At 45.3% G+C, this 12,184-nt stretch overlaps 1 protein-coding gene across 12 annotated transcripts in view; it reads right to left on the bottom strand.

Annotated features, from left to right (window-relative positions):
• Positions 1–12,184, bottom strand: part of ARHGAP26 (Rho GTPase activating protein 26) — a 543,304-nt gene that overhangs the window by 101,805 nt on the left and 429,315 nt on the right. The window contains exon 21 of one of the 12 annotated variants that reach the window (XM_060143884.1): positions 10,092–10,409. The exons of the other annotated variants lie outside the window; for them this stretch is intronic. Within the exon in view, the coding sequence (XP_059999867.1) occupies positions 10,382–10,409 (28 nt within the window). The 3' untranslated portion in view covers positions 10,092–10,381. Of the gene's footprint in view, positions 1–10,091; positions 10,410–12,184 lie in introns of those variants that run through there. 12 annotated transcript variants of the gene reach the window in all.

Here is a 12,184-nt window from a genome sequence, read left to right as displayed (position 1 = left end):
TTTCCTTGACATGATTTATGGAAACAACTACTTACAAAGGATTTGAATTTGAGAATGGAGTGGCTAAAGATAGAGAGACTATTTACTTAGGAACTGGCATGGCCAGGCCACCATCCAGTGAGAGCAAAGGATTTGTCTCTATTTCTAGGAAACTTCAGGACATCCTGGCCTGACACATCGGGTGACGAGTACATAAAACTCAGTCGCTATGCGGCTAATTTCTAGGCCAAGTACTTCAGGCAGGTGAGAAATTATCTTGTATGTCTTCCGTGTTAACGACAAGCTCTGGATAAAGGAATTCTTAGCTCATGAACAAACAAGTTTTATTTTTTTCAAAACGAAAATGGATTTATTTAACAAACAGTTATGAAGCATCTGCTCTGAGCCAGGCCTTATCCTGGGTGCTGGGGGTCCTATGATAGGCAAGACAGTACGATGCCTGCTCTCATGGGGTTTAGAGCATCTCGAGGAGAGATGGACAGGTAAGTAAGTGAGTTATGAGGCAGGATAAGATTTCAGAGGGAAAGCGCTATGAAGAAAATAAAACGGGGAGATGGGGTAGACAGTGATGGGTGGGGGTCAGAAGGGTCAGGGCAGGCCGGGGCATACAAGGATCACGGAAGAACCTTCTAAGGCAGCAGGAACAGCTGTTGCTAAGGTCATGTGGCACGACGAACTGGACTTGTACAAGGAACAGAGTAAGCACAGGAGCATGGCAAGCAAGGAGACAGCCATGTGAAGTGAGGCCGGAGAGGTCAGGTAAGGTAATCAGCAAGGGCCAGGTCACGTAGGCCAGGATACAGAGTTGAGATTTTATTCTGTGTGCAACTAGAAGGCACTGGAGAGTTCTAAACAATTTCCTGAATCTGAAGCGTTAATAAACATTTGATGTATTTATAGAATTAAAAATTAAGAAACAAAACAAAACAAAACAAAACCACCCGCCCCCGAAAATCTCAAAGGTGAGTACCATTTCCTAAGTGGGAAGCCCAAATTCTACTTTTTGCAAAACTGATTGTCCAGAAATCTTTTTCAATGTATTTTATCTGTCTACTCCTTCCTGTAAAAAACAAATTTGTATTACTAAGTTCCAGGCACTGTGCTGGGTTGCTGAGGAGATACAATGGAGGAGACATCATCGGCCCACAGAGACTGTGAGACAAATAACCAGGCGATGACAACTTGCTGTGATAACACGCTATCAGGGGATACGTGCTTCCCTAATATGCAGGGGTTCCCCTACCCAGTCTAGGAGGGAGGGTAGGGGCGAGTGGTGAGAATTAGGAAAGGCTTTCTGAAAGAAGTCATGTTGAATAACACAGCTTCCCTGGAGGTGAGAAAACACAGGGCAAGGTTGAGGAAGTGAAAAAAGTTCGGTAGGGTCCAAGCAGAGGGTTTAAACAGAGTCAAGCAAGGGTATATCACCCAAGGCCTCTCAGTTAATAAGGATTCTGGAGTTTATGGTATCGATGGTGGGGGAGAAGCATCAAGACTTTAAAGCCGGGGAGTCCAGATTTGCACATCCCAAGGGTTACAGTATAGAGAATGAGCTGGAGAGACCAGTCAAGGGTCAAGAAGACCAGAAGGGCAAAGCTTGGGCAGGGGTGGAGGCAGCAGGGATGGAGACAAGTGGGCTGGTGTGAGAGGGGCCGAACTGACAGGTCCAGATGACTGACGAGAAGTTAGTGATCAATAAAAAGGACCGTAAAGAAAGCTGGCCACGTTTCCGGGCACCAGATGGAGAGTGGTAAAATGCATGGAAACAGGAAGCACAGGGTGAGGAAGAGGGCTGGGCGCAGGGCTGCGAGAGGAAGCCTTCGTGCGTGGAGTCAGCTGGCATTGGGGCTCGGCAGACAGTTGGACACACGGGTCTAAAGAACAGGCAGAATATCTGGGATACGGACAGTCTTTGGCATGTTGCTGGCAACCAGAACCACAGAAAGTGGTGCGATCCGTTGAAGAGCTAAGAAGAAGAAATAACAACTTTTAAGAGCCTTCAGAGGAGACAAGCAGAGAGAGAACAAGAAAACCAGCGTGTGCGGTGCCGCCTAAGACAAGCCAAGAGGGGGTTTTAAACAGAGGGGGCCGCTGACCACGCCCAATACTGCGAGAAAAGAAGCAAGATGGGGGCTGAGAAGGGTCCGTGAGGTGTGACAGGAAAGACATTGGTGATTTGAGCAGAGTCAGCAGGGTAGCTAGGGACAAAGCCCAGGCTGAGCGGGGAGGGTGGAGTGGGGGGGAGGGTGGAGTTGGGGGGAGGACGTGGAGACGGGAGGGATGCCTATATTTGGTCTCAAAAATAGGGATGAAACAAATTCAGCACAGAACTTTCCCCACATTAGCAAATCAAATGTGGATTTTCCAAACATTGGAAATAACTCCAGATATAAAAAATGGGAAATAAAAGGGTCATTTCAGAGGAAACTGCCTGAGGCAAGAAAAGCTGAAGAAACCCTCTCAAGATGTCTCCCTTCAAATGCCTTCTGGGGTGGCCACCCAACAGCCTGGAGCTAAGGACCCTGCGTCCCTCCCGGTGAGCTTTGCCCCAGGTCTAGGGGAGGTGATGCCAGGGAACCAGACTTCAACTGCAGCTTACTGTCTGTTCTGAGAAGCAAGGGCAGCACGCAGGGGAGGAGAGCACCGCCAGCAGAAGAGAAAGTCATGGTCATGAAAGGCATCACAGGTGGTCATGGGCTGGTCCAAAAAGCTGACACGGTTACTGATTATGCTGGGGATGCCAAAGCTCTCTCCTCGCTGCCTCTCCCGCTTGTCTATCCAACAACTATTTTCTAAACACCACCTTGATGCCAGGAGAAGTACTGGACACCGAAGAGCAGTGAGACCCAGTCCAGTGGGGGAACCTGGTATCTACACAGCAGAATGTTCTGCAGTTAGTTAAGGGGAGCGTGGTGGGCTCAGCGGCCTGGAGTCATAGGATGGATTTCTCTGTCTGCCCTGTGCAAGCTGTGTGACCTTATGCAAGGGAAATGATCTTTCTGAGTGTCGGTTTCCCCATCCGAAAAATGAGGTCATAGCAGGCTGCCTCCTGGGTGACGGTGAGTAAACGTGAAGGTCTCAGCTCACTGTCTGGCACCGCAGGAGCCCTGGACAGATGGCGGCAGCTGTTGTACTAATGACAAAAATCGGCCCTGGCTACTGTGACAACTCAGAAAAGCAGTACCCCGTGCAGTCAAGGACAAGGGGGTCAGGGAAGGTTCCCCAGCGGTGCTCACAGTGGATCTTGGGAAGGCCAGCAGACGTCAGCAAGTGCGGGGACACCAGGCATGGGGAACTGCAATCTCCTGTCTTTCTACGTCTCTCGCAAAGTCGTTAACCCCACACAATGAATACGATGCTCTTTTTTTCTGGTGCTGATTCCACAGCAAGAGCCCAGGACTTGGAATCAGAAGGTCCAGGTTTGGAGGGCAGCCTCCCAGCTTAAGATTGCCACACCCAAGGGAACACACCACCCAAGACCTCTCAGCCTCAGTTCCTCTCATTCACAAAAGGTAGGCGCTCGCTGCCCTCACTCTTCCGTCAGCCAGTCCCTATTTATCCAACACCCACAAACAACACTGTCAAGTGCAGGGCACACAGTCATGCACCAGGGACAGGCATGCCTGTGAGGTATGGTACAGCTCAGTGCACGAGCCAGAGGAGTGAACGGGCAACTAGAGTACAGCGTGCAAAGTGCTGTGACTGGCGAGAGTGCAAACATCAAATGAAATACTCTGTATGAAGTGGCTCTGAAAAGCAGGAAGCCTTACCAATATATTCTGTAGTATTATTCTAATACTGCTAGCCAGATTCTAAATCTCCCAGGAAGTTTTCCAAACTTGTAGTCTGCTGACGGCATCCTGTTTCCAAGGCAGCTACGGGTCAACGTGTACGTCAGATAGGTGTATATGTCCACTCTATATATGCTGCTAGGCTCTCTGCGGTCTGGTAATCAACTGTGACAGAGCATCTTGGCATTCGATAAGGCCTGCCCACCCTGGGTAGCATTATGGTTGGTGATATCACATACATTTCATGGATCCAAACCCTAAAGGCTTGTGATGCAGTCTGCTATGCCGATCCCTTTATTCAACGTGCACTTTGTGGCAAAACGTCAGCTAAGAGAGGTCCTGAGAGGTGGAGGGTACAAAGAGAAACAAGATGGCTCCTGGTTCAAAGATGATCAGTTTAGTTAAAAAGACACTGGACACTAAGGTGAAGAGGTGTTATAATTAATGCTATGCTGTAGCCAACTGGAGGGATGATATCATCTATCACTCAAACCAGGACTGTGAAAGAGGGGTGACACTGCTAAATTTATACCTGGGCCATAAGCATAAATTGAGCTATATGGTTCCTAGATAGAATATAGGGGTCCAATTTTCACTCAAAGTAATGGCACATAAATGTCAGAATCAATATATATATATATATATTTTTGGCCACACCGCCTGGCATGCGGGGTCCTAGTTCCCTGACCAGGTATCGAACCTGTGCCCCCTGCAGTGGAAGCACGGAGTCTTAACCACTGGACCGCCAGGGAAGTCCCAGAACCAAAGCATACTGATACTGTAGCCTGATTTGATGTAACTCACGTTTTTGCTTTCCAGGAAACTAGTTACCTCTTTTCATGCTTCCTTGCAATATATATATATATTTTCACATTGGACCCTAAAGGCATTTGGATTTCAAGATTATGAGCTGAAAATTGCATAAGGATGATAATCAGATACTTGAACCTTTTTTTTTTAATGGCAGAAATTTACATTATAGTATTGAAATTTAAGTTTCCGTGTCATTTCTACCCTTCTGCCTGATGACTTGCCACTTACGTTTATGTTAAACCCCCATCTAAAGGTATTTCCTCCTCAGGCTGCAAAAGGAACTTTCTAAGTGCTTTTGAATATTAACATGTAACAGCGTTCTCCAAGCTACCCCAGGGCTAAGCCAAATTAATTTCTCATTGTTAGACTCGCTTTCTATATCCAGTGGTAAAAGGGCTTCTACTTTAATGCGTGTGAGCGTGGAGGGGATACTCCCAGAAAGATGAACTGGAGGAAGGACTAAACATATGCTGGAGACATCCATATGTTATGGGGTTTAGAAGTCACTCTCCTGCCTAAAGGGCTCCCCTGCCAGGCCTGCAGGTAATTTCCCACGTGAAATTCACTTTCAAAGAAAAGTCCCTTTGGATTAAAGCCCACCATCTAAGAAGTGAGCTTCTGTTCATAAACATGCAACTAGACTTGGTGGCCTGATATGCTGATATCAGATTATCTGCAGTCTACAAAGCAGCAGATGTCTCCTACACGGGTGATATGACTTTCCATCTTTCTTAAGGGACAAATGCTTGGCCAACCTTTGGCTCAGAGAAGACATATATCTCATAAAGATGATTCTGTCTCATTTCACAGGTCATATTTCAGAGGAGAAACTTAAAAAGTGAAGAGGAAAAAAAGTCAAAGTTGGTTAAAAATTCCTTATGTCAGTTCTCTCCCAAACCTAAAAAAAGAATCAGAAAGAAACACAAGCCTGTTTGTACAAAAAAACCCTCACTCCTTCCCCCCATCAAGTATACTAGACAGTATAAAATTTCTGGACCAGGTAGATATTAGGAATCTTCTACATTTTGGTATCCATAATCCTTCATAACAGGAAGCGTATAATTTTTTTCAGCCTGTTCTAATAAACACTAAAAATTTGGTTAAAAAAACCAAAATCTATTCTGAAACATGTCTGAAAACACATACTTGCAAAAGAAAAACATCATGCCAAGCTGCGGAATGGCAGACATCCTTTCTTCATGACAAGATGATATCAAACAGATTTTCCGTTAGTGTCACCAGAGTACCGCAGTCCCTAGGCATTTTGCTTAATGTGTCCCATGAGTTGCCTTTCATGATGTTTACCAATCCCTTTGTTTATAAATTCTGCCAGCTGCAAGCATGACCCTAGATGCCTGAACTTTTCCTGGTTAAAATAATACAACCACTGAGGTCACTTGTGAAGCACTAGTAAGAGTTAGCCCTTATGTTACCTAAACAGCCATAAACAGGAGAGAGACTTTGGGGCTCCTTTTACATAGGAAAGGAAAATCTTTTTAAAGAGCTGGAGCAGACGTATTCTGAGCACGTGGGTTCTCTGGCATTCTTCCTGTAGCTCCATATCAAATTTGAAATGTCGTTAAATCACAGGTTTACACTTAAGCTTGCTTATCTCTCGTAATGGACTTGGACACATATCAAAGAACTTGCCCATGGGCACTTATCAGTCCCTGACAGGCATGAGGCTTAGGAGTTCAACATAGTACTTCATTGCTCACTTGTTTAGAAACTCAGATGTAGTGTATCAGCCAGCATTTGGATAAGGGCTCCAATTACCTATGATCCTAGGTAATCCTATATTGCTCCAGGGTTGCCTGGTTATAAACTACAGCTTTAAAATACTCTTATGATGGATAATTCACGGCCATGGGCTACAGGTCTGTCTCTATATCTATAAATAAAATATATGAATACCCTTCAACTGGTTTGGAGAATGGGGAGGTTTCTCTCTTTAATTTTTACATTAATCGATGGCTTTGAATGGATATTACCTCAGTTGATATTTCCAAACATTATAAAAGAGTATCAGTATCAAAGGTAGACAGGGAAAAATAAGTGTCCCTTCCCACTGATCCCCTCTTCAGAAGTAACCATCATTATGAGTTTCTTGTACTTCCTTCTGGAGATATTACATGAACATACAAGCTTATGTGTGTATGTATGTGTGTGGATGTGCCCGTATGGGCACCTGTGTGCGATTCCCCCTTCTTTTTTTTTTTTTTTACATTTGAGTACCTGTCTTTATTTGGAAAATTATAAGTGCATATACATCTTTTCATTGATATGACTTCAAAGTAGAAATTGTTGTTTCTCAAAAGGAGTTGTGACTCGTTAAAAAAAAAAAAGCACACTGCATATAGAAAGCTGCCTTCTTCTGGACCATTTTCACATTATGTGGGAGATGCAATTTAAACAATACAAAATACAGTATTTATCACATTTAACACTGAACCCATCACTGCTCAGAGACTGAGAGTCCAGCAAGGTTGCAGAATAACAGCCTATGGGATTTTTCAACATGGCAATGTCAGTGGTCTCCTTAGGGGACTTGAAGGTTTCCAGGGAACATTTCCCAGGGATGGGAAATTTCCCAGGGAATATGTGTAGAGGGATCAGGATCCCACAATTCTCATCCAGCTACAAAAGGATGCACCACCTGGGAAAGGTAATGAATTCCCAGTCCCCCTTCTTTTTAAGAACAAATAGTAGCAAGTTTTTACATTGTTCTGAACACTGCTTGTTTTCCTTAACAATATATCCTGCAGACTGCTCACTCCATCAGCCCATGAAGAGATGCCCTCTTGTTCTTTTTAATGGCTACATCATATACCATTGCAGAGGTGGATCTTATTCAACTAGATCTTTACCAATGAACACGCAGGTTGTTTCCTATCTTTTGCCTTCTAATCAGACAGAATCTCTGAGCTGGAATGGGACAGAAGGGGCACTGTATAAATACTGACGTTTTGTCCTACTTACTACCATCCTTCTTTTAAAACACACTGATGTCTAAACAACATGGAGAGACTATTTGGAGGAAATGGATGTCAGCCTTCCTGCTGCTACACACAGAAAGATAAACCCTCTCCTCTCTTCTAGAGCTAACGACTGGTTTCCAAAGCTGAGGAAGTTTTGGCGTTGCCCTTGAGCAGCAGCTGAATCCTGGTAAGAGGAGCTACTGGCTTTGCCAGAACCCAATTCATCCTGTTGGGCAGACCAGCCTGGGCACCCAGGCAGCCTCCATCAAACAAAAATTCTCTGCAAGATAAACCTCTTAGGTTAGGGAGCCTCGTGTGGAATCTAGGTCACAGTCGCCCCTCCTTTCCACATAGCATCATGCAGGACTCTCAATTCTGGTGGGGCTCTAATTTAGTACTCACACAGGCCTTGGACAACAAAAATCCCTTAACAGCAAGGTGGTGAAAAAGTCTCTGGAGCTGGACTGCCTGGACTTTGGGCAAGTTACTTAACTTTTCCAAGGCTCAGTTTACTCTCTGTAAAATGGGAAAGTAATACCTACCTCAGAGGGTAATTGGGAGGATTAAATAAAATAATGCATAGGTAAATTGCTGAGCAAAGTGCCTGAACTTCATAAGGGCTCAAAAAATGTTAACTACTATTAATAAAACAATCCAAAGCCACTTCTTCTTTTTCTGAGAAACATCTTGACCTCACCTTAAAAATAGATCTGTGGTGAATTTTGGCCTTGGGGTGATGTTCTGGTCTCCTGACTCCTCTCTCTCCAGGCCCCATGTTTCTTACACACCCCGCAGAATGGCTTGAGTACACAGTATCTTCGCCTCCTTGTTTGTGTTCAAGCATTTCCAATTGCCTACAAAGTCTCCCATCTTCACATGGGTAGCTTTTACTCACTTCCCAAGACACAGCCCACAGGGTGAGGCTAAGTGTCCCTCCTCTGGATCCCACCGTGTCCCGAGCCCACCCCCCTCACAGCACCGTCAAGCCGTCTAGAAGGGACCTGGGAGCAGGTCTTTGTAGGAACTGAACCCTAAATTCCTGGCACCCAGCTCAATGTTAGCACGCCATAGCTACCTGGTAACTGCTTGCTGAATTCAAACGAACCCCATGGTGACAAGGATTCCAGTCAGCCTGCTTCATTTCCTCAATAAAACATAATCTATGCTTCTGGTATATTCTTTCAATCAACAACACAGGTATCTGCACTTCAGGTGTCTATACTCTTAAAAACCTCAATTTAGAGTCACCTGTCAAAAGCAGGGCTGAGGTGACAGAGGACAGCCTTCCTCTAAGAGAGCTCCTGCTTTCTACCTGCCATCCCCGTAACCAGGCAAGTGACCAGAAAACCACACATTTTGTTGAGATTGTTCTCCTCCCTGCAGCACGGTAAAAACGACCTTTCAATACTTCAGTTTAGCATTTTACTCTACAATTAGTCAGAACCAATAGGAGAAACAGCTGTATCTAGAGAGTCTGACTTATTTTTTGCATAAAACTGCTAGGAAAGATGTGGTCTATTGCCCTATTCCAAGTCATTAATGCAGAGACTCATATGACAAATTAATATCAGAACTTGCAACTCTTGCTGAACGGTCATGCTTTGCTTGAAGAGAAAACTGAATTATACATTCCGTCATATTTTTCCCTTCTTCGTCATAGCTGCTAGGTAGCTTAGGGCCCTTTGATGGTGAATAACCCTCTTCTTCTCTGAGCCTTTGTTAAGCTGCTATTCTTTATTCTCAGTTTACTCTACTGCGTCCGTATTTTGAGAAAGAGCAATGAGCCTTACGTTTTTGTTTGGTTATCAGCAATGCTTGGAGGGCAGGTGTCACCAGATACCTGGCACACGGAACACATTTGCCTGCACTGTTACCCAACTGTGCTCGAAACGCACAAACACCATACAGAACTTGTTGGCACACAAAGACTTGAAGTAAAAAACAAATGCCTGCACTTGGTAAAGGCTTACGAGTCGTGAAAAGCTGTCCTAGTTTTAGCTGGCAACAGGAGCCAACTGTGTATGTAACGGTTGCTGCACAGATTTTTGAAATGGATACGATGCCCAAGCTGTAAAGCCCTCCTTTGATAAGTGTACTGAAATCACTCCAGCCCTTAGGGGCACAGTTGTACCTTCCAAGCAATAAAAGGAAGGAAAGGGAAAAAACGAAGAGGAAGTTCAATCCCCAAATCGCAAACCTAAGAGCAAACTGGAACGGCAATCAGTATGTTCCGGGATTGTGCCGACGCCAGAGATGAAGGGTGGACTTGCAAACATCCTGCTGTCCCCTCTTCATTTTGGAGAGAAGTGTAAGCGACAAACAGATGGTCAGCTTTTGAGGGAAAGTTTTTAGTTTTGTTTTTAATGGCAGAAAACGAACAAATGAAAGGAAATCTCATGAGTATGAAAAAACACTGCTTACCTGACATTAGAGGGTTATGGAATGCTTAAGGAGAGATTTGCACCTCTGCCAACATACTTGCAGTCTAAAGAGTTGGCTGTAGAAAGCTGGAAACTTTAGAAGGATGTGTGCTCTAAAACTGCATCCCCTTCCCCTTCCTTCCTTGTGATGGGAGAAAACGGCCACTGTCTTCCAAGGATGGGCTGTATCAGTCTTATCTCTGAGTATCTGTCAAAGCTCCAGATCTCAAGTGTGGCTCATGTCCAGGCTACAAACCACGGGCAGGAATGAAGGACTGGTCCTCAAGACGATGGAAGACTTGTTGGCCTGGGGGCTTATACAGGCCTCTGTTCACATTCTGGTTCTGCTTCCTCCCAGCTCTGTGATCTTCGGGATATCACTTCATCTACCTGAAACCCAGTTTCCCCATCTGTAAAACGGGGATGTTGGTGGTGTTTGTTTACCTCGCTGGGTTGTAAGGAAGATTAGATAATGCATGTAAAATCCTGAGACTAGTATCTGGCAACAGTAGACAGCCATTAAACATTCACCCTTTTTCCTCCCTGGAATCCCCCATTTTCATCCTCTATATTCTCTGTCCTTTGTTACAGCTTATCCCACCTCCTTCCTGTTCTCCTCTCCCTCCCTCCTTCCCTTAAACTTTGGCCTGACCTCTTTTTACAGGCACTCATTCACTGCTACTTATTCTCCTACATACTTCTTAGCTCCCCTAACTTGCCCAGCACCTGAACTTTAGTGATCTAGGGAATGGAGGGTGAGAAAGGGAGAACCAGTGATGGGGCTGCTGCAGTCTATCTCTTTTCTAGCCCAGCCTTAGAAGTCTGTCTTCACCCAACCACCTCTAATAGAGCAATCAAGCACAGAGGTTGGTTGGGGGTGGGGAATACTGGAACCCGACTACCCGGGTTCAAATCCCACTTATACCATCAGGTAAGTTAGGTAACCTCTCTGTCCTCTTTCCTCACATGTAAAATTGCGGTGATAATCCCTCATGCATTATGATGATGCTATAAATAAACACGTCAAGTACCTGGTACATCCGTGCTTACTGAATGTTAGCTACCATCATTGTCACCACCATCCTCCTATATTTTATGGAGACTTCACCTCCCCTCATAATATTTTCAACCCTTGAGAGCAAAATTTGTGCTGAGGCCCTAGAGAATCAAACTAAGGTGGAATTTTCCAGCAGCTCTATGTGATCCTGGCAGAAGAGTCGGCTCTTATCCACTCTCGTAGGCTTTGGACAACATCACCACAAGTTGGAGACTGGTGCATAGCTCAGTGAGTCGGCTGTTGGCTGCCCTGCCGTTTCTGGCAGGGCACCAGAAGATGCCACCACCCAGTGGCCTGAGGAGCTCCCAGAGCCGCTGAGCCCGAGGATACACTGTCCCCATGTGTTCACGGCTCTCACAGAAGAGCAGGGGCCAGTGCTTTGAGGTTCCCTTTCCTCCGGTTAATCACATGCTAGATGCACTCCTCCACACACTGTCATTAACACTAATGGAGGCCGGGCCCCGGCACACCAGTGTCTGCCACGCGTCCTCTAATGATCTGTAATGGGCACTGATAATGAAACCTTTTCCCAGAAATTTGTTTTTTAAGTGCATCAACTTTGTCCAGAGCTAAGTAATAAAGATGACATTTTCTTCATTTTTTTAAAACCAAAAACTATGCTATTCTGGAAGGAGCCAGTTAACTAGGACTAAAATAAGAAACTCTGCAACAACCATTTGGACTCAAAAAAGGGACATTTTCAGAGAACATATGAGGAACTAGTGGGAACAATAAAAAGCAGTACAGATTTGCCTTCTGGCATGTAAAGGCACCAGATCCTTCACTAAATCCATGTCAGAAAGACCTGCAGAGTCGACATTTATGGTCTGGGCTGCCTCTCCTCTGGGCACCACCCCTTCTCCATTCTCACAGTCCATGTGCTCTGAGTGTCCATCCACCTCCTTCCACCCAGACAAGGAGTAACAGGCGACGGAGGCCCAGCCCAGCAGAGCATCACACCCTCTGGCCACAGATGCTGGGTAAGGGATTAGAGAGGTGATTCAGTTTGGACCGAGAAGAATCAGGCCCAAAGGACTGCTCACACTTTTAGGGAAGAATCAGGCCCAAAGGACTGTTCACACTTTTAGGGAAGAATCAGGCCCAAAGGACTGTTCACACTTTTAGGGA

Source organism: Lagenorhynchus albirostris, chromosome 3, assembly GCF_949774975.1.
Source record: "Lagenorhynchus albirostris chromosome 3, mLagAlb1.1, whole genome shotgun sequence".
Lineage (NCBI taxonomy): Eukaryota > Metazoa > Chordata > Mammalia > Artiodactyla > Delphinidae > Lagenorhynchus > Lagenorhynchus albirostris.
The sequence above is the reverse complement of the archived record's forward strand: the minus strand, read 5'-3'. Positions and strand labels throughout refer to the sequence as shown.